Source organism: Micropterus salmoides, unplaced genomic scaffold (genome assembly GCF_014851395.1).
Source record: "Micropterus salmoides isolate LMB-PRFRI ecotype aquatic unplaced genomic scaffold, ASM1485139v1 Ms_hic_scaffold_8, whole genome shotgun sequence".
Classification (NCBI taxonomy): Eukaryota; Metazoa; Chordata; class Actinopteri; order Centrarchiformes; family Centrarchidae; genus Micropterus; species Micropterus salmoides.
Window position 1 is genome coordinate 18,576,636 of NW_024044570.1, and position 22,501 is coordinate 18,599,136.

General features: G+C 38.6%; 2 protein-coding genes across 2 annotated transcripts; one reads left to right on the top strand and one right to left on the bottom strand.

Moving 5' to 3' along the window:
- Nucleotides 1-869: 869 nt before the first annotated feature.
- Nucleotides 870-8,086, top strand: slc28a1 (solute carrier family 28 member 1). Its single transcript, XM_038706097.1, is given in 19 exon segments — nucleotides 870-1,018; nucleotides 1,250-1,329; nucleotides 1,412-1,488; nucleotides 1,845-1,936; nucleotides 2,084-2,273; nucleotides 2,382-2,523; nucleotides 2,767-2,827; nucleotides 2,830-2,879; nucleotides 3,590-3,661; nucleotides 3,772-3,852; nucleotides 3,966-4,046; nucleotides 4,233-4,358; nucleotides 5,843-5,973; nucleotides 6,066-6,234; nucleotides 6,652-6,828; nucleotides 6,957-7,038; nucleotides 7,121-7,219; nucleotides 7,307-7,415; nucleotides 7,593-8,086. Coding segments are annotated over 19 exon segments (1,938 nt in total). The 5' UTR covers nucleotides 870-1,014; the 3' UTR covers nucleotides 7,708-8,086.
- Nucleotides 8,087-8,265: 179 nt separating this feature from the next.
- Nucleotides 8,266-21,969, bottom strand: alpk3a (alpha-kinase 3a). Its single transcript, XM_038706094.1, has 14 exons — nucleotides 21,609-21,969; nucleotides 21,021-21,339; nucleotides 20,058-20,179; nucleotides 19,431-19,548; nucleotides 18,011-19,328; nucleotides 12,586-15,130; nucleotides 11,992-12,139; nucleotides 11,291-11,418; nucleotides 11,158-11,193; nucleotides 10,795-11,069; nucleotides 10,594-10,682; nucleotides 10,285-10,502; nucleotides 10,154-10,202; nucleotides 8,266-10,066 (listed from the first exon to the last, which is right to left on the bottom strand). Exons 2-14 carry the CDS (start codon nucleotides 21,158-21,160, stop codon nucleotides 9,727-9,729), a joined length of 5,526 nt encoding a protein of 1,841 aa, XP_038562022.1. The 5' UTR covers nucleotides 21,161-21,339; nucleotides 21,609-21,969; the 3' UTR covers nucleotides 8,266-9,726.
- Nucleotides 21,970-22,501: the final 532 nt, after the last annotated feature.

Sequence of the window (22,501 nt, forward strand, 5' to 3'; positions counted from 1 at the left end):
AAAGTACAAATTGCACTGTAATATATTTAATGGTCCAGATAACAGCTTTAACTGATTTGGAGGCTATCTGATTTGGAGGCTATCTGATTCTACAGCGAATACTCAGCATACAAAACAATCGTTTAAAGAGATGAGATTCTGTCATAAAAATACAAGTTAATTTGACATTATTTGTATATCACAGCACACATACAGTTAGCATTTAACTTCAGAGTTATATACAGTAGTATATAGTAGGCGTAGTTCACATACTTACCTTTATCAGAGTAATGTGTGCTACAATTATAGGATAACTAGTTCTTTATATTCTAACCATGTAAAATCGGTTTATTCACTGTAGCCTGTTTGATATTTGTGAAGGGTCATCAGCCACAAACAAACAGCATTTATAATTTATAGTAAAACATACCTGTGTGTCTGTCTATATGAGAGCTACTTACATTTTGATCTAAAGGGAAGTAAATCCACCATAATCTAAATGTTTTTTTTTTATTTCAAGATGCTATTTTAGAAAGTTAATAGAATAATAAAATTAGAGAAGAAAGAAAAGAAAAAACGCAATCCGTCATGTTGATGATTCACATGCTTCTGAGAAATGTATTTTTAGTTAATGTTATTTACAAATACAAAAGGACATGACCTATTATGACTTACGTAAAACATAGGTGGAGCACAGCCTCCTTCATGATAAATTCACTATGTATTCCCCTGTATTATCACATATCAGTTTAATAAGCTCAAGGTCAGACACAATTCATATCTGTTGCTCCAGTGATTTGGCGAACTTAGTCAACATCACTTATGATCAAATGTTGCTTCATAAAAGGCCATTAAATCATTTGTGTTGCATTATCACAAGTATGCCTCTGTCCCATACTTCCTGAGACAGATCAGAGCAGTGCCTAACATGTCTGTTAATTAATAATAAGGTGTTTCATAGAGGGCAGAGTATATTTTCCGCAGCGGGAAAGTTAGTCGCACAGCATTTGACACCCGGGTTGAGGAGGACACACAATGAGTAAGCCATTAGCTCTGCTTTTCCTTGAATTAAGCAATGTGTTTTGCAGTTGTGAACGGCTATTTTTGTGTGCAAGATATGCCACGAGGACTTGTGTGTGGACTTGTTTAAGGTTCTTTTATCTCACAGAGTACATGGACACACAGTTTGTTACTTGTTTGACTGTTTGTTAAGTGGAAGTTGCTTTATCAAAGCTGCTGCATAGAAGTGAACAATGTTTGTGTTTTTCAGCGGAAACCAACGGTGTCCAGGACAAAAATATAGCGCACACCAATGGAAATGGCGTGGACAACCAGGCTTTTGAAATAGAGGTACGTATCACATTTTATTTTTAAAGAAAATGGCAAAACATGAGTGTTTAAAAAATATAATAAAATGCCTTTCTTTTCTTAGGAGGACAACATTACTGATACTAGCAGCATCAAAAGGCAGTCTAGAAAGACTAAAAAGGGATTAGGATCATATTTAAGGTGTGGCAGTTCAAGTTATTGCATTTTGTAAAACAAAAATAATAATTGTTTTATAGGGAGGGCAATACTTCTGGGTGCAGTTATCACAGCAGGTGCAATGTTGATTTTGTTTATACTGTGTGTAATTGTACAGTACCGTTTGTACATAATTAACATACAGACAACAAAAAATATGTGCAACTGACTTCTCTGCTACTCTAAACTTTAAGACTGTTAAGATTTGATTGTAACAACAACTTTTGGAGAAATCAATGCCAGAATATTGAATTATATAATTATGTCTAAGACAACATTTTTTCATTCGCTCAAAAGAAGTATATTTTGTACACTTACTTCTAATTTGTCCTGTACATCAGCCATGTTTCCAAGCCGATTAACGCCACAGAGGATTACATCAAGGCTCATTCAAAAACATTCAAATACATTGTGCTGGGCATACTCGGAGCAGGTAATATTAAAAGCCTTTTCAATCTGTTCATTTGCGTTAGCAATTTACAATCAATTGTTGATATATTTTCATGATATATTTTAGAAGACTATTGCAAGACAGGAATAAGCATATAGACCATGATTTTTGCTCTCTTCTCTTCTGTAGGTTATGTGGCATACTTCATTGCAGCCTGTGTATTGGATTTCCAGAGGGCTATCGCACTTGTAGTCCTAACTAGTTTGGCTGTTATTATTAAATCCTATGAACTTTTGAAGGAGTACAAGGGGAAAAGCATCAGTCGGTGTTTCAGACCCGCAGTTAGATGCTTTAAATCTAACTTGAAATGGATAAAATGGTGTGTGGACTTTCATGTTTTAAGTGGTTTTGTCCTCGTCTGAATGCTAACGAGCTACGCATTATGGAATCTGTTCAGGAGCAAAGGTGTGTTTTATTGTGTTTTCAGGGTTTTCATCTTAGTGGTTGTGGCCCTGATTGTGACGTGGATCATCTTAGACACAAGCCAGCGTCCCGAGCAGTTTATCTCATTTGGAGGTGTGTGCATGTTCATCGTGCTCATATTCCTCTTGTCAGCACACAGGACAGCGGTGAGTTTTGCGCTGAGTCAACCACTAACTTCGATATGAAATGAATAATTACTGGCTTCAAAACATGCTCGGCCGTTATCTCTCAAGTTATCTCTGGTCTGTTTTGCTGAGACATTGGAGATCATTTGGCCTTGTGCTGTCATCTAAGGTTGCTTCTAAAGTGCTTCCTTGCAGTAACATAATACTTTATGTAGACTGCCTGACAATGGTCTAACCACTTTCTCTTTTTAAATTGTTTTTTAGGTAACATGGCGGCCTGTGTTTTGGGGCCTTGGGTTGCAGTTCTGTATTGGCATTTTTGTTATAAGACAAATCCTGGATTCATAGCTTTCAAATGGCTTGGAAATCAAGTGCAGGTATTACACTTTTTTTTCCTAAGATAAATAACAAACTCAAATGAAAGATGTATTCTCCCAAAAATAACAGAAACACATATATAGATGAACAGATGCTTATTACACACATTCAGCTTACAATTATCATTTCATTAGTAAACTTAACATTAACAGGTATTATTACATTATAAAACCAATTCTTGTATAAAGAACCTCAATTGCCATTACCATCCATTTTCTATAACATTAATAACATCCAAAATTTACATTTTATATTCAACATATGTAGGAGCATTACTATGAAATGTGTGATACAGCTTTTCTAACCATTCACATCATATGCAATCCTGAAGCTCTTGCTTTGCACATCAGATTTTTACTTGTATGACACACAGCATTTTTTTTATCTACCAGGGCACAATATTGTTTAACTGAGTTAATATATGCTTATCTTTAGAGCTGCTTTATAAGGCTGTTCATCCTTATTCTTGAGTCATCCAAAGGTTGAGTTAGCATAATGTGCGCACAGGCATGTGGTCTGCTAATTACTTTTTAATAGTTCAGGCTGCCATCTCTTCTAAGTTCTCTGTCCTCTCTGTCTCCTTAGTTTCATGATGTACTATTGTAAAATCTAAATAATGAGTTATTGTGTCATAAATTAATGGACTGTGGAATTAAATAGTAATTTGAAATAATATAACCCACGTTTCCTCTTTGTCTTATAATTATAGATATTCCTTGACTATACCAAAGATGGGTCGAAGTTTGTTTTTGGGGATCTCATCGACATTTTTGCCTTTCAAGTGAGTGGATGAGAATATGTTCTTTCTTAAAAATGGGCACTTAACCAAGATTGAAAGCAGGATAGTTATTGTAATTTAATGTAATTACTTAGTTTTAATTTCTTCCTCAGGCTTTGCCCATTGTTGTGTTCTTCAGCAGTGTGATGTCAATCCTTTACTATTTGGGGATAATGCAGTGGCTCATTCTGAAGGTAAAGAAAACTTGTACCTTACAGTTTCATAGGTTCCTGTAGGTCTGGGTGTATAGTGATTATGCCTGCAGTAACATACTATGACCAAGAGCCATGTGTTTTTGTCCACACAGATCTCATGGCTTATGCAGATAACAATGGGAACCTCTCCCACAGAGACCTTGAGTGTGGCAGGCAATATATTTGTTGGGCAGGTACTTTGGGCAAGGCTAGATGTCTTTCAACACTATCTTTCTTGTCAGACAACATATTGCTTTGAAATTGCCTGAGCTTGATTCTCTCTGTACTTTAGTTTTTTGATTACATAAACTATCATTAATATTTGCAGTTAAAAAAACTACAGTTACTTTGCCTGTTTACATTTGCACCATGTTTTTCAGACAGAGGCTCCACTGCTGATCCGTCCCTATTTGAAGGACATGACCAAATCTGAGATCCATGCTGTTTTGACAGGTGGATTTGCGACAATTGCTGGCAGTGTCATGGGGGCATTCATCTCATTTGGAGTGAGATATACCACTACATAACTCATTCATATAATGAAAATAAAAGTATATTTATACAGCACGTAAAAAAAAGATGCACTAGAATGAGCTTCTCAAAAGATGAAAAACACACGTAAAAACTCAAGAACAGGCATATTCAAAACATTCAAAAAGTAGTTTTTAAAGAGACAGCAAATATAAGAGACATTTTAAAATGGATAAAATGGTGAATGGCGCATAGATAAAATGCTTGCCTTTGGTGTGGGAGACCTGGGTTCAATTCCCACTGTGAGACATCCACCATTGTGTCCCTGCGCAAGACACTTAACCCCTAGTTGCTCCAGAGGTGTATGACCTCTGACAATTGTAAGTCGCATTGGATAAAAGCGTCAGATAAATGTCATGTTAAATGAATAACAATCTATATTGTGGGTAAATGCTTCTGGGTAAAAGTAAGTTTAAGTTTCTTTTAAAGTTATAAGTGAGGTCTAGAGGGAGACTACTCCAGAGTGTCGCCCAGTAAACTAAACTAAATGCAGTATTGCCACAAGCAATAGTTCCTGGAGGGAGGAACAGTTAATGCGATTTATTCAGAACATAAAATGCGAGGAGGCCAGTGAATCCATCTGGAGTGAGACTTGGAATTGAAAAATGGTGATTTGAGTACTCAGTTTAACGTTGGTGAAGCTGCAGTACTTTAAACCAGTTGTAGATGTTTGATAGTATTCTCAGGAAGTAAACAGTGCAATGTAGTAATCAAAACAAACAAAAGACTGAATGAGTTTTTCACATTTGTCCCAACATAGAAGTTAGTGGTATAAAGCCACTGTTAAATAAACGCGTAGTTATTTCTTGTGCTTTAATTGCTATCAAAGAATACTCTCAGAAGTGTTGAGAGAATGTGCACTAAGATTTGAAATTATGTCTTGTTTGACTAAAATCTTTGTTTTGCACTTAACTGAAGAAGATTTCTGAATTGAGCCATACAGTTTCTGAAAAACTATTTGCAAGGCTGTCAACAGGATGAAGCAGAAACGTAGAGAGCTGTGTGTCTCTGCGTAGCAATGGAAACAGATAACATGAACCTTGGGTCACACCGCAAGAAATATTTTTTCCGCAAGGGAAAAAGAGTAATCTCGGCCTGTTAGGTACAGTATCTCACAAAAGGGAGTAGCCCTTCAATCCTCAGATTTTTGTGAATATTTGATTATAACTTATCATGTGACAACATGATAAGTTATGCAAACTCTACACTCACTACTTTAAATTGTAGCAAAGTGTCATTTCAGTGTTACCTAAACCAGTAAGGGCGAGTGAGGCTAACCCATGTCACCCACAGTGAAATGAAAATAAAATAGTTTCTCAAGTATTTTGCTCAAAAGTCATCAATCTCAAGTGCTTTTCCTCCGAAGTGGCAGAACTATTTTGAAGGTACCTGAATGAATGTTGCTTATTATTGCAGTAACTTCAACCTGGATTAAATGACATTTTGTTGCACTTTGCAGATTGATGCATCTTCCTTGTTATCAGCCTCTGTGATGGCTGCCCCTTGTGCCTTGGCCATCTCCAAACTTTCTTACCCAGAGACTGAGGAGAGTCCCTTCAAGTCAGAGAAGAATATCAAAATGGCTTGTGGGTATGTATACCTTTCCCTTTATTTCTTCTCTTCCCATTCATGATTTTTTTTGCCTTTGATAATTTAATAACTATTTTTTTAAAACTCCCCAGAGATGAACGGAACATTTTGGAGGCTGCTAGCAGTGGAGCGTCTGCTTCAATAAGCCTTGTTGCTAACATTGCAGCAAATTTGATAGCCTTTCTTGCCATCTTCGGGTTCATAAATCAAGCTTTGAGTTGGTTTGGAGGTATGGTGGGATATCCTTCAATCACATTTCAGGTACTTCTTAGCAAAAGACTGATAGCTTAAGTGTGACATTTTGATAATGTGCAATACGTTAGGGGGATTTTTAAATTTGATTTATTCATTCAAGTATAATATCAAAAGCGGTTAACCTAAAAATGCACTGGTGATCAAAAGATAAAAGTTATAAAATGACAATCCCTGTCAAAAACAACAATTAGATGTTTAATAAATAAACATTTAAATAACTAATATTTAATTATTTGAATTAGTTTTGATGATGTATTTTTTATTTTTATCATATTTCACAATTTAACTAATTACTGAGATGTAGGCCTAAATATATTTACTGTATTTATGCACACATTTCACATACTTTGTTTGCTTGAACTGTAAATTTAACAAGTGAGTCTAACAATATCCAAATAACCTTATGTCCCTTTGTGCTCATAGCTTATTTGCTCTTACGTGTTCATGCCTGTGGCCTTCATGATGGGAGTACCATATGATGACAGTTTCATTGTGGCTGAACTAATTGGCACCAAACTCTTCCTCAATGAGTTTGTGGCTTATGAGAAACTCTCTAAACTAAAGGAAAACAGACTCAAAGGACTTATTGAGTCGATATCTGTGAGTAAATGTTCTGTGAGTTTGAATATTGTAAGTGTGGATTCGCAAAAAGTACAAATTCATGAGCACTGCAAAAGAATTTGGAAGGGAGACACAAAATAAAAATTATTTTGTTTTTCTTGTTTCAGGTTCGATCAGAAATAATCACCACTTATGCTCTTTGTGGGTTTGCCAACTTTAGCTCATTGGGTATTGTGATTGGAGGCCTATGTGAGTATTTGGTCATCCCATTCTCAATGAAGATACTCTCTCAGTAATGATTTTTGACACGGAGTATTTTCTTTTCTCAAAGCCGCTATATGCCCATCCAGAAGAGGCGATGTCTCATCTCTGGTGTTGAGAGCTATGATCACTGGGACTTGTGTATCTCTTGTCAATGCTTGCATTGCAGGTAAGCACTTTTGAATTGAACTGGCAGTGCAGTTTAACTTGTTTCCTATTACACTGTAACTGAGTAGCTTTTTCACTGATTTCTCAGGGATCCTCTTTGTTCCTCCACTTGTGGACTGTGTAGAGCTGTTCAAGATATCTTCTTTCAATGCCACAGATGTAAATATACAAAGTTGCTGTGAAGACCTCCTTAAAAAGTAAGCATGTACATTTTTGTTACAAAGATACTTTGAGTTGGCTTGATGAAAATGTTATGGAAAACACATTGGGTTAGTGACCCATATGGTTAACAGATTCTTAAACGTGAAGTTGAGTATCTTTCTTGATATGGGGCTGTTTGAACTTATACTCAACTTAAATTAATTATTTTGCAGCACTGTAAACAATGGGACCATCTCGTTTGAAGGATCATGGACCACAGTAGCAAATGTCACTGTGTTTTTCTCAAAATGTTGTCAGTGTTGTGGTCTTTCTGATGTTTGTAAGTAGAGGCGAAGAACATATCAGTGTCTGTTTTTATGCTATAGTTCATTTACGTGTCTCCATGTTTGTATATTAGTGTCACTAATATGTCACTGCTAATGTAAAAATGTAAAGCCTCTATGCATGTCTTTTAAAGATGGTTATGTCTTTCATGTGTTATATGTTAAATTAATTCCAGAGATGGGCCTTTTATTTAAAGCCAAGGATTAGAAGGACACACATGAAGAAGTATACCTCCTGAAAATCTTCAGGCATCAACAGTTTGATGAATGTAAATATTTAAAATAAAACTGTGTAACTCAAGTATTTTATAATGTTATTGATAATTACACATACATGGTCATACTTTTTGAAAAAATAAAAACCTATGAAAATGAAACGTGAACTATGCTTTTATACATTTGCATTTATTTTTAAAAAAAATTTGCTGACATAACAAAGACAACACACATTGTTAACACACATTTATTCTTCTTTCTTATTTGCTCATTCATTTCTCACACACTCACTCAAACGTTTACAATTTTTAATTCTCACTACTTCACATATTTAGTCCTTTGACTCATGTATGTATGTATGTATGTATGTATGTATATGTATGTACACATAAACAGAATACAACAGTTTGTTTGCATGATATCACACCTTAACATTACAATGTTTTCACTGTTATATGCTGGGTCATTTCACATCTATTTGAATTTGGGGTTTCTATCATAGACTATCATGCAATTACAGTTACAGTTTTTTTAAGCAATGGCAGCTGATGTTTAAGAGGGGCTAACTGCACTCATATGAAGACTTTCATTAATCATTAACCAATAATCTATTACAGAAATTCCTAAAAATTTCTTGTCAGTTTTTTTTATTATTTGTCAAAGGCAAGTGACTTTTAACCATAAATGCCTGTGCAAACACGAGATAGCTGAATAGTTTTCATTGGAATTTAGATTATAATTTATGTTCAAACTATGCTGGCTTTGCAACTTAAAGCCAGCAAAAAAAATAGGCAATGCTAAAGCAAAACGTGATTGTCAGATGCCGTAAAACTTAACTTAAAACAGATTTCATGCAGGGAGCCGTACTTAGTGATCAATAGGCTTCTGAAAGTCTCTAGCATGCTCTTTTGGTTATTTTGTTTAGTGTGCTTTTAACCCACAGTCCAAATAACTGTGAGGAACTCATTCAACATCTTTCCTTGTTGGTGGGAACACACTTGTTAATGAGCGTGAGCATACCATAGTTAAAGAGTTTACTAGTAATCCCATGACTGCTCATTGCTTTGACTGTGGCATGCAACAACATTCATTCTGACATACTGTAAAAGACGGTTTAAAGACACAGACACAACAAAGTACTCAAAAACTACTAAAAAGTAATGCCAAAACAAAGTGCACACAAACATCTTTGACCTTGGCGTGTAAAGAAATGCTGCATAGGCAGTTCTAATGCAAACCATAAACAACTCTAAAATAAACTTTATGCCTACACACATACTGTACATCACAGATGAACGTGCAGCCTTTAATAACAAACCTCAACCTCCTCTGTGGCTGTGGTCTTATTCTCCAAAATTCTTTAAATCAAAATGTTATTTCAAGAAAAGAGCAAAACTTCACTACAAATTCTACAGTGTGAAGTACAGCTGATTTGAGTTGACAAATATTGCTTGGAGAGTTGTTTCAAACTATTTAATAGTGGTATGTCAACTCTAAAGTAGCCCAGTATTGCTTTTCATACTGTTTAAGCTAAGCGTGTGAGCTGCAAGGTTAAAAACCCTGCGCTCATTGCTCCAAACATTCTCATAAACCTTTTAACTACAGTAAGAAGCTGGAGGGTGGACGTCTCATACTGCAATTGTAGTGGCGACTGAGAAATTCACAGTAATTCTTTATGACAAGTCAAGTCAACAAGCTATTCCTCTTCTTAATATCTCTATAAAGTCCTTGCTGGCTTTGGTAACTGGAAAGAAACAAACCATTAACAGCAATAAAATCTTTCTTGACACAAAAGAAGCGCTTTTTCCTATCTCACTTCAAGAACATCAGCAGTTTCTGCAGGCTTGCATTTGACATCAGATTTATTGTCCTCTGTCTCCTGATTTTTTCTTGTGACCTTTGGGCTAGAATTTGTCTTTCTAGACATCTGAGGACTTTGTCCTTTCCGCTGCAGCTGTGGGCTGTTAGAGCCAACCTTACGGTTGAGCAGGGGGCTCCGGGAACCCTTCATCTTGGTCGGCTGCTGCAGACTATCCATAGTTTTGAGTGGGTGCAGGCCGAGAAGTCCACAGTAGTAGTTGCATTGATGGTGTGTCAGGAACTGTTCGAATACTTCAGGAGAGCCATACTCTGTTAGCCCTTGGTATCTGAAATAAGGGGACAACTTTTTTATTCCAGCTATTCTACTAGAAAATAAACCAATAACATTTGCGTGTACTGGGTAAGATACAAACCCTTTTGACTTGGTCACAACTCTAACATTTGTAATCTTCGTTTCAACACCTGCAAAAAAAAATCACAGAGGATTATTTATATTAAATAAATAAATGATTCCTTTCATTATAACCTTGTATGTGTGTCTTACCATCCATCCGAGTGACCAGCAAATTGCCATGAGTCCACTGATGAATCCAGTGCTGGAAGGAGCTACATTTCTGCTCCATCTCAGAAACAGTTCGTGTAATCAGCTTTCCTTTAGGATCCATCATACAATACTTGAGGAAGGCACCCTTGAGATCAGACTCCACTGTGGCATAAGGCACAGAGTTTGCTGGCCGGTACATCAGATACTGAGGAATCACTCTGTGGGCAACACAAGAAAATATGGTTCTATTGTGTACATTTTAGTATGAATCAAATATCAGAACTACTGTATAAAAAGTGTGGTACTTACTCAAGTGAACAGCCAAAGTTCTCGTTAACTCTTGCTTCAGCTGCAAAGATTTTGCAGTATTCTCGAATCATGTTTTGTACTTTGCATTCCTGGCAACGCAAATAATGTAATTATCCAGATGGTTGTACTGCAGTTATAATGACTAGGAGTTTATTGGTGGCAATTTACCAAAGATTCGTTGTCAATAAATCCACTACTCACTTTCTTAGTAATCTCTAGATTTCTCTCTGCAAGGTTGCTCTCCTGTTTGGTCCCGTAGGCGATGGGGTTTTTGACTTTGATGATGCAGGCGCTTCCAGACTCAAAGACGGGATCCAGGCCGTAAATGACCTTCACTCTGCTAGCTTTGTGAGCGCAGCCGTCCCCGATGTCTGCCGCCTCTGTCATGATACGGCCAAAGTACTTTTCACCCCAGTTGCCACAGTCGGCCAGGCCTTTGGTGAACAGCAGTGGGGTCATCTCGATCTCCTCTCCAACTAAAGGAAAAAAGATACTTACAATGAGCAATAATTTAGAGAGAACGGGGGGAAATGGCTGATACGGTGCATATTTTTAAAAAAGTACCTTCCAAGTCATCTCTTAGTAGTATCTCAGACAGAACTTTAAAGCAGAAAACAGACAAAGATTCTTAAAAGCACAGTTGATAAGGTACGTTTTAGATTGAACACTTGATATATCCAGGCATACTGAATCTTACTGTCTTCACTGAGCAGGTAGTCAGTGATGTCAGTCCCGTATTCGTTATTGATCGAACAGCCATATACCCCACAGTCTTGGCTGGATGCTAGAACAACAGCCAGTGCCACTTGGCTTTCATCTCCTCCACTTGAGGACAAAAAAGGGAAAAACACATATTTTGGGACATGACACGTTAAATGGCCGGTCAGAGTTGCACCTAACTTCAAAGATTCAACAACAACCCACAAGGTGTCACTGTGAGACAGAGGGTCATGCTGTGTGGCAGCGGTCTGCTGACACAGCAGCCTATAGCACATATATAGACTTTTAATGCCCCCTTGAAGATGGGAAAAATATTGTGTCAGGTTACAGTTTATGTGTCTAGCCAGAGATTCACCTTCCTGTGTCACAGCTGTGAGGGTTCACAGTCACATAAGCTTGGACCTCTTTGCAGTGAGATTGTGAGAATGACAGAAGGTCATGGGATGACACTCTGAGGACCAAACAAATCCGTTATCTGTTCCGTTATCGTTTCATATCTGTAGCCTGTCCATTTTTATCATGTTGGCTGGAAATCCTCAAAAATGATTCTGATTTTCATTCTGAAATAATAGCAGCAAAAATACCTACAACAAATTGAACACCATGTTGACATTGCTGTTGATTTGTGTTACAGGTGGTTAGAGTAGTGTTGACGTCGTAAGACAAGAATGGATTTACCTTCTCTTCACCTCTAGTATTTCCTCCTCATCTCTGTACCACTTAATGGTGGAGTCGCTGAGCACATTGAAGAACTGGCACCACAGCTTCAGGTGTCCGGAGGCATCTGGGAATGGCTCTCCCCTGATCTTACGGATGACCTGTGGAGCTGGTAGTACATAAGAGAGGGGTTGCCCAGCCAGGGGGCCAAAGTAAATATATACTGTACTGGAGAGAGGGGACTTTCTAATGTTTCCACTCCCACAAGCACCAGTGTAGTGATCAGACTCATGTGTTGGCAAATGTCAAATTATGTGTAGAGTACTTCACAGAACATGAAAACGACACGTCAAATATGTTACAATGACGACTGCCATTTAACGCCTACTCTCTAATCGCTTGTGATTCTACAGAGCCTGACTATGTAGCTGTGTTGTATATAACTTTGCTGGTTTTATAATAAGTTGAGTAAGATGATAAGTAAGTTATTGTGTAATCAAGACATTGTATTGTGCAAACAAGTCCCTAATGGAAAACATGTAGAATTTGTTCCCACAACAGAATATCTTCCCAAGAAAAACAAATTCCATCTTTTAGGACTAAATCACCATTTACCTTTCAAAGGGTCTAGCTTCTTTTCAGCTGGTTTCTCCTCTTGTTTGGTGCTGACTGGCTCTTCTGTGGGAATCTCCTCCAGGACTTTGGGCACCTCCAAGGTGACCTTTCTGCGGCTTAGCAGCGGCGAACGCCTCTCCGTTGGTGGGGTATTTTGTCCAGTGGGAGCTTGTAGTAATGTTGCTCTGCGAGCCTGGCTGGGTGACATGTGGGGTATTTCCTTCTTGCCTAGAGTATCTAGAGCACCAACCACTGCTCCTTCTCCATCCTCTTTAGGTTTTGGGATGAAGATTTTGCGACGAGCTCCGGAGGCCAACTCTTCAGGCGTGGCAGAGCGTATGAGCGACAGGCTGTCTCTGCGTTTCAGCCGGGGACTGCTTTCACAGGAGAGGGATGATGTTGGTGTTGAGCCTCCACTTAGATCGTCGTCTGCCTTGTCACTTGGGCGGTCGCCCACAGTGATTACAGGGACAGCCGTCACAGCCTCATTGTCTGAGTCTGGAGCAACTTTGGACATGAATTTGCGAAGACTGGCTGGACTAAGTGATGGACGTGTCAGGGGTTTAGGGCAGAGTCTCTCGACAGGCGATTTGCTTTTTTGGAGGTCTTCAATAAACACAGAATTCTCAATCTTGGGTTTTGTCTTCAATATATCAGGGACAATGTTGTCTTCTGTTGTTTTACTGAATGATGGCACTTTGTCACTGACCTTTGTCATTAAAGCTTCATTAGGCATAGAAGAAGTGTTCTCTTTTATGCTTTTATCTGCCATTTGTTCTAGGTTCTGCTTTCTACTTTGAGTTTTTCCAGGTTTAGTAGTCATATTATTGTCAACATCATGTTCCTGCTTTGTTCCCCTTTGCGTAATAGCTGAAGTTTCTGTTCCTGTCCACTTACTTTGACTGGGCATTGTGAATCCAGAATCCCTTTCATGACAAATGACAGAGATCGGTGGCACCACACACAAAGGCACCACAGGGGTTTCAAAAGGCTGCAGTGTGTCTGAAACATGGGTGTTTACAATTATATCATTCTCCTTATCATGAGTACATGAATGAAGATTTATAACAGGAATTGATGCGTAGTCCATCTGAGAGAGCTGTTCACTGCTTCTCACAAGTGGCTGCTCCTCCTCAGACATTTCTGTCTTGTCACCTAATTGCGCAACTTCCTTTACCTTCTCTATAGGTGAGGGGTTATAATCATTCTGCATTCCTTTCTGTGTGGGAAACAAGCTTGGACAGTCAGACACCCTCTGGTCTTGTATTATTCCTGTTGACACATGAGTTGCATCATGTTTTTGCAAAGTAGCAGGAACTGATTCTTGCTTCTTTAGTGCCAAAATAGTTAGAGGCAGAGTGCACTCTTTGAACTCAGGCTCCATTATTTCAATTTTGGGGATTATAAAATGTTCATTTGGTTGCACATGTGGAACAGTGGGTTTAAAATCTGGGGTGTCTTCAACAGTAGATATTTGGATTTGTGGAATATTCTCTGAGGGCCAGGCCCTCTCCTTGTTCTCACTGCTATCCTGAGGTGCAACATTTCTGTGTTCCTCCAAAAAAATTGCACCATTTCCCTTGTTTTGCATTACTGAAAGGCTCTTCGATTCAGCCAACTCCTCTACTTTCATTGGATTTCTCTTTCCTGTCTCCACTTCAGACTGTAAATTATCATTCCTTGCTTCAGTGATCTCACCATCTAAAATGACCTGCTCTTGTGTTTTTAGATTGTTACACAAGTTAACTTTTAAATCTTCCTCTAACGCAGAAATCAATACCTCTTTCAATTCATGACTCTCTTCTCTGCTTCTAAAACCTGAGTTTGAACTCTGTATTGCACTTAGATTGTGAACTTCTGAGCTTTCCTCTGCTTTAGAAGAAATGCATTCTTGCTGTGTTTTTAGGTCAACCGTCTCTAAACTATCTGTGGCCACATTGGGCGGAAATCCCACATTCATTTCCTGAATCACTGAAGAACATTCAGCCTCTTCTTTTACATCATCTCTCTCTACACAGTATGCTGCTACAGCAGGCAGAGTCGAAAGCACCTGATCTGGTGTTTTAGAGTCACATGGCTCTATTCTCTCTTCCAGTGAAGATGTTAATTCAGTAATCTCAGACCTGTTTATATCTGGGCATGGCTGTTTGTATGATTTCACTTCATCTTTCTCTACCGCACGTAACTCAAAAGAACGGCCCTCCCCTGTGTCAGGTTCATCTTTGTCCATCTTATCAACACTCATTTCCTTTTCTTGCAAAGTTTCACTGGGTGCTTCTCCAAGGGCGTGGCTGTCTGATGCCGAGATAGCATTGTAAGGGGGAGTCCAGCTGTCTGCCAAACTAGCCAGGGTGATTGTGTGGGAGACTTTTTCTTCATAAGAGACTTTGGACTGTGTCAAGACAGATATATCTTCCCTGGGTGAAGACTCATCTCTTGCAGTCTGTTGATTTGGCTGCGGTGAGACTATTAGGCGATCTGGCTCTTGCTGATGTACAGGAACCTCTTTGATAATTGAGACTACATGAGAAGCTTTCTCTTCAGCCTGACGAAAAGTAAACAAATAAAGCATTTAATCATTTTAACACTTTTTACCATTTGCAGCCACAGCAGTGTCTTGTCACAATGAACTCCCAACACACATGCCTTACACTGCTGGTTTTTCAGCTTATGCATGCAAAATATTTTGATTTCAGTCTGATTTGTTAATGGCAAAGAGTCTGTCCAACCTACTGGGAAAAAACATTTAGCGTCATGTTCAGGAGTTTTAAGAAGCTTGTTACAGTGAACTTATTGCAGTGACACTTTGACAGTGTGACACTGCGACACTTTTAGACTGAGACACTTTTTTCCTGCCATAAATCAGCAGAAGCATAAACAGTGACAGATTCTGACAAACCTGATATTGTAATATCAAACCCTATATCTTAGCCTAACCCTAACCCATCACACCCCCCACAGGGCACTTTAGTCACTCTGTGAAAAAGCTAATGAATTACTTATTGATAAGTAAACAATAAATAGTTCAAAGATATGCGGAACAACTACAGCAAGGAAATATATTCTTGTGTTTATGACCTGTCAGCCTATTTCAGGAACTTCTTTACGTCATGTCACGTGCAAAGAAGTAGCAGAAACCAAGTGTTTACACATTCTAGGGTCCAACAGGGTTTATTTTTTTGAGATTGAAACTTTCTGAATCAAGCCCTGAACTGCACATCCATTTTCTTCTAACTTTTATGTCTGTGATTTAATCCATCAAGCAGAGTTTGAAAGTACTTGTGTACTCTGCTTTGCTTCTTATGTTGAAACAAGGACTGGGGAATTTCTACATAGGTGTGTTGTTTATACAAAAGATCTTGCTGGGTAATGAATGAATCATAGCTTGTCTCTTGGCAAGAGACCAATAATAACATGGATGATTCACATAAATCTGTTGGGCACATTTGGCTCTATCATCAAGCTGTTGAGGAAACCAAACTATAATTGACAAAGAAGAAGAAGAACAAAACCTGACTTTGATTATTATTATTATTATTAATATGCATAGTACTGAAGAGAGGATTTATAGGTAAAGCTTCAAGCCACATAGAAGTGTTGTTGGGTTTTTACCCTTACTTTCCCTGTTTTTTCTGTTCTCTCACCATTAAAAGTTATTCAGATGAGTAATGAAGCCACCTGCCTCGTGACAACATGTTTGGCAGGCAGTCTCTACTGAGAAAAAAAGAAGTTACTGCTTTCCAGTTCAGGAACTGCTGTCATTACACATTCACTACACCTCGGTGTGTCAATGTATGTTACACTCATGTGAGAAAATATTGTTCAGATAATGGGTTTGACATTCTCGAACTAATTATCCACAAAGCCTCATATTATATCACCACCATAGCAAAGGTACAGCTGTAGTTCAACATTATAGACATACAATGGCTCTGCAGGTGAATAATGTTTAAACATAGTGACTTCAGTTCCCTTTTCCACATGTCATTCTGCACCACATAACTGGCTGTTAATTCATAATGTAGAATTCCGAAACTGCTGTGTTAGTCAAACTTCCCGGACCAAAACCAAATTGATAAACTTGGAATACATTTGGATTCCTTACGTTCAAGGATCTCATTGTCTATTAGCAAGAATAAATATGAAACTTAAAAAAAAACATTTTGATTTTGATGGGTTAAAATAACCTCGTAAACGTTCAGAAATAATCACATATTTTATATTTATATATATATATAAACGATTCACCAAATTCTTCCCAACTTTTCCTCATGCAAATTCAACAAAATTTGCAGAAACAGTATTATAATAAATACAATATTGGAGTGAGTTTTGATATGTGCAACTAAAACCACCTGTCCACCAATTTAAGTTCATATCTTTTTGATTTGCCAGGGGATTTCACTTTACTTGGCCATATAGTATTTAACTTATTTTCATAAACTATTATTTGAGTGTCACTCTGCCATCAATAGAGATAAATTCATCTTGTACAAAAATAGCTACAGGTAAAATCTGAGAATTTTGTCATTTGTGAAGATACATGATCATGTATACATTTAAAAAAAGACTTTCAGCCTTATCACTTGAAAGAAAGTCATAAAACAAATCCAAAAACAGTGACGCACAGTCACATGGTCAAACTGAACTAAATCATGATGATCGTAGCAAATAGTCCTAATTTCCTACACATGGCAGAAAAACAATTCTCCAAGCTGAACACTGAGATCACAGAAGTACTGCCTTCCTCCCACTAGACAAGGAAGGGGTTTATTTTAAGATATGGGGGGTGGGGTTGGCAGTGAGGAATGCGTCCAGTGTGACGAGGCCCTCCTTTCATGCTGAGACCTGCCGCAGAACTCACTCTACTCCTGCTCATCCAGACCACACGGCCGTCTGTCATGCAAAGTTCTATTTGTAATGTGAGTATCTCCTCTGACATTCAGGTTTCATCATGATCTCTGACGCACTGGTGTCCCTCTCATACGATCTTACAGTGTGCAGTGTAGATACACAACATCCCCCACCCCCACATATATTAAGTGCAAGTTGCCATTATGGTTCCCTAATCATCCCACGCTATCTTCTTTGCCTTGTCACTCTTAAGTGATATGGATGTAGTTTCACATGGCCAGGCTGACTCACTCCACCAGTCGCTGATCACTGATATTATACTGTAAGTGGTTATATTGTCTGACTGTAACACACTGCCCCATGAATATAACATCTAACTATGAGGCGTAATGCGCTTCTTATCTACCACATTTTCAACCAGCAGCAGCTCAAAGCTGAAGCTATGTCATAGTTAACATAGTTCCGGTTTTGGCCCTGAAGTAGCTCATCTTGAACTATCTTGTCACACAAAAGCGGCCTATATATAACTCTCAAGTAGCAGCCAGCTGCTCTGTAAGGCCACTGTACATACCTCAGTGAGAACGTGAAGCCCAGACAATGACGTTTCTTCACCTGGACTGCTCTCTGGCCCCACAGACACCTCCATGGTTTCCACAGCATCTCCAGCGTTCTTGATACTCTGCCCTGTGGACTCCTCTACGCTCTCAGGTGGCAATGTGTGAGCCGGTGGCAGGTTTGTGTGTAGAACACTGTCTTCATGCTTATGTTCATGTGGCTCCAGCGACACTGACTGTTGTGCTATATCCACAGTTCCTGAAGGCTCCTTTGGTACATCCATTTCCATAGGCACGACGTCCTCTGTGGGAGGCTTGCACACTTTATTATGCTCCGGTTGCAGTTGAAATGATGGTGGCATTTCTGGTTGAGGACCTTGCGCTGAGGCAGGTGAGTGGTCAAATTCTCTCTCCTTATTCTCAACGCGATCATGAGAGTCCTTCTTACTCTTACCAAAGAGGAAGTCTTTGACTGTGTGGAGCATAGAGGAGATGGACGCCTGGATGTGGTGGTGGTCGTGGTCCTTATGAGCCTTGCTGTGTTGTTTGACCTCCGAACCATGTTTTGTGTAGGGTACTGTATGTGACATCTCCAACGGCCTTTCCCTTTCTTTCTCCCTCTCTATGGCCAGTTCTTCTTCTCTCATTTTCTCTCTCTCATACTCTACCTTTAGTCCCTTTTCTTGTTCTTCCCTGTCTTTTTGCATCCTCTCTTTTTCTCTACTGGAACTTACAATAGGCATATCCATCTCTTTGGGTTTCTCCCCTCCGGATGAGTTCTGTTTCTCCTCAGCAGCCTGGGACTGCAGAGTATCTGCCAGAAACTGTGCCAAACTGATTCCTCCATCATAACAGTTTTCACCTCCATTCCCCATTATGTGGCTTCTGCTACTGCTGCTGCTGCTATTAAGACCAGCATCTACACCATTTGAGATCCTTATTTTCTTTTTGGCCTGTTCCAAGTCACTGTCTATGGATGGCACAGGGGCTGTTTCCTTGGCTTCAGCACTAACTCCATTAGGTTCTACAGCAGCTCCTAGTTGTTCCACAGCCTCGGGCTCCTTGACCGCTGGCCTGTCCTCTGGTGGTGGGACATGCCGCTTCCTTTGAGGATGCTCTGGGCTACTCTGTGGCTGCTCTTTATGAATGTTTTCTTTATCCCCCTTCTCCAATTCCTTCTTCTTCTTCTCTGCTTTCTGCTTCAGCTTGGCAAAGAACCTCTGGTGTATCTTGAATTCATTCATGGTGCCGACCTCCAAAACTCCCGAGCAGGAGACAATACCTTTGCTATTGCTGGCTGAGGCCTGATAGATGGCTGCATCATCCAATGTGCAGCTGAAAACAGAAACACTTAATTAATCTCATATTATACATATATTGTACACTGACAGTGTTCAAATTTGCAACAAAAAGATGCATTTTGTGTGTGTTACATACTTGTAAATATGGAGGGTGTGGGTTTTTCCATTACGACGAATTTCATATTTTGGGAGTCCACAATAGCGGTCCATTTCCATATCATCTTTGTACCATTTCAGTTCTGGAGCTGGGTAACCTAAAGACATGGATAGATGAATTGATTGCCTCTTGATTATAAACATTACAATCCAGGTACCACAAAGCACTGTTCATGAATATTTGTTTCACTGGGATGATGTCCAAAGAGACAGTTCACCATAAATATAATTTTATATGAATAATTAATTTAGGAAATTAGACAGTAAACTAAATCTAGTAAAGAAGATTTGTAATCAACTTGCTTTAGGCTGTTGCATCATGTTTTATGACATTTCCCACAGAGGAATAGTTGCTGCAATCTGCCTGCTGGTTAAAACACAACATCCTGGAAACGCTGCTTGAATAATAGATGGACTGCTGTGTTTAAGGAGCAGTTCAGGAAGAAAAAAAGCAGTTAATTTTGGTGCCTTCAAAGTGAAACCCTTCCTTTGTTTTCATTTTAGTCACTTCTTGTTGCTTCACATCACAATCTGTCAAGTTTTAGTTACACCAACAAACAACAAGCAGAGGCACACAAATGAACAAGACTGTAAAGAGTAGACCTACCTGATACCACACAGGCGAACTTCACATTACAGTTTTCTGACACTGCCTTTGATTTCAAGGTGGTCTCGAAGGAAGGCTGAATGTCCTCGGTCAGCTGAGCCATGATGCTACACAATGTGCTCCTGGAAGCAAACACTAATGCGTCATTTATAATGTGTCAGTTTCTTGCATTGAAAAAGTACACAGCTTTGCGCTTCAGTATCATTTCAGTGACCTGTTGACCTCTGTGCAGTGCATTCCAAAGACTTGCTTAGTTAAGACGAAAAGATGTTAATGGCAAATTTCTGGTAGTGACGAGAGAGTGAACGAGTGACACAGAGACTTGTGAGATGTCAAGCAAAACAAAGTTGTCAATCCAACACTAAGACCGATGTTCATCACTGAAACTGAACGCAACACTAGACAAACACGTACAGTTACAAACGTGTGTAGGTTTCATTCTTGGGGTAAACCAGTTTTTGTAGTTAAGATGTTAGTTGGGAGAAATGTTTTTAAAGTATGGATTACCTCGATGGCCTGTAGTGAGAATACCTTGAATAGCTATTCAGAGAGGAGGCAAATGAAGGGACGTCAATGATTAATAAAGATCTGTGTATACCGAACCCACCTACATAAAATTGTTAAATAACTGCCCTCCTCCTTGACAAAAGGAGCACAATATTATTCTTATGGTTTGTAGATTTGAAAATAGAAACACGCATAACTAATATGATCAGTGCGATTGTTGACTCACAATGTGATGTGCTGAACAATGTGGTCAAAATCTATAGTTTGACTAGCTTCATCATTCACTCTTTCCAGCCATATGAATATGAAATATATAGACATTATATATAATATAGAGTATATATAGAGACATTTTCAGTTATGTTTTGTGATCCTACAGCAATATAAATCTGTTTTCTTCACGAGAAAACAAATCTTTGCATTCTCTGTACATGGATTATAGACAAGGTTATCTACCTGTTTTCTGGCCTAACATTTGAGAGGTAAGTATTGCGGCTTTCTGAACGGCCATTGGAAGAGCCGCCCTCATCTTCACTGAAGCTGCTTGTCCTCCCATTGCCAGAATAAGAGCGAGTCATTGGCCTTCTGGAAGTCATCGCCCACTGAAGCAATTCACAAAAAAATTTAAAATCCGAGACAAATGTATCAGCCACAGTATGAAACTACTCCGCATTCACGTCCACAGCTTGTCAAAGCTCAAGGCTCAAATGTATTGGTGTTATCCATGTAAGCCCCCGGAGAAGAAAAAAGAAACTCTTCAGAATGGTGACAAAACCTGTTGGAAGTCAATGAAAGAAAGTAAAAGATACATTCTGGGTTATTTGCTTGTACATAACTCCTCATAGTTCAGACTCAATGCTTGTCCTTTCTAACCAAGCAAAGTACTGCATTGGAGCAAGTTATAAATAGGATCCGCTATCAGGTTGTGGAAGGACTGTTAGTGGTCAAACAGAAGCCCAAGACGTGTTATTTACTTGTATGTGTTAGGAATCTAATTCAGGTGCTTCTTGGTCACCTTAAAACATGGTAAATTTTCCAACTTACCATTGAGATGTTGTCAGTGTTGCTTTGGAGCCAGAGTCTGTGAAGAAAATCTCTGTAACTGCCTATCATAGACATGCATGTGTTGCCAGCAGGGGCCTATTTATAGCAGCCCTACAAATAGGTCCAAGAGCACATCAGATTTTCCGAAACTAAACTTTAGGCTTCGCAAATAAGTCTAAAAAACTATCTGAATTTAGAGTAAAAGCTAACTGTTTAAACCAGAACACATTCCTAAAAATCTGTCATTTCATTTAGCGGTCATACTGTAAAAATGTCACTGCTTTAGTTTGATCCATCTTAATAAATTGGAAAAAGGGTGTTCCATCTTAGTGAGACACTATAGTGGATGTGGAACTGCAAAACATGTCTGTGGAATATGGTTCATGATGTTGATGACAACCAATGGTCAATGTCCTATGCTTTGCTCAAAAGTTGCTAGGACTTCCCCCCTCACTTCGTATTGCAACACATGGTCAAAACATAGACACCCATTTGCTGCTCACATTTCACATCAATTAGACAAACACAGGCTCAGCTGACAAAATCCATATTTTGATTTAATGATGCATTGGTATTTTAGAATACTGATATATTGTATATTATGTTATTGTTCTTCTTTATTTTTATGGGTTTAGACAGTTATTGAGTTGTTTTACAGTGATATTTAGTTTTTTTCTAGGATGAAATATACAATTGTATTAGAAATGTTATTCCTCATTAATAATCACATTTCTATGTAATACTGGTTTGTCTGCATCTCACTACTAACTTGGGCAAGACACTCTTGGAAAAAGATTTTAAAAAAAAGATTTTAGGCCTTCCTGGTTAAATAAAAGTTAAATGCATTTTTTTCAAAGAAGGTGCAACAGTGTTAACAAACCAACAGAAATTCA

Coding starts and splice junctions, on each gene's coding strand:
- alpk3a (XM_038706094.1), bottom strand. CDS start 21,160: ATGACTTCCAGAAGGCCAATGACTCGCTCTTATTCTGGCAATGGGAGG. Junction 19,329..19,430: donor CACACCCTCCATATTTACAA/GTATGTAACACA, acceptor TTCTGTTTTCAG/CTGCACATTGGATGATGCAG. Junction 11,194..11,290: donor CTACCTGCTCAGTGAAGACA/GTAAGATTCAGT, acceptor TCTGCTTTAAAG/TTCTGTCTGAGATACTACTA.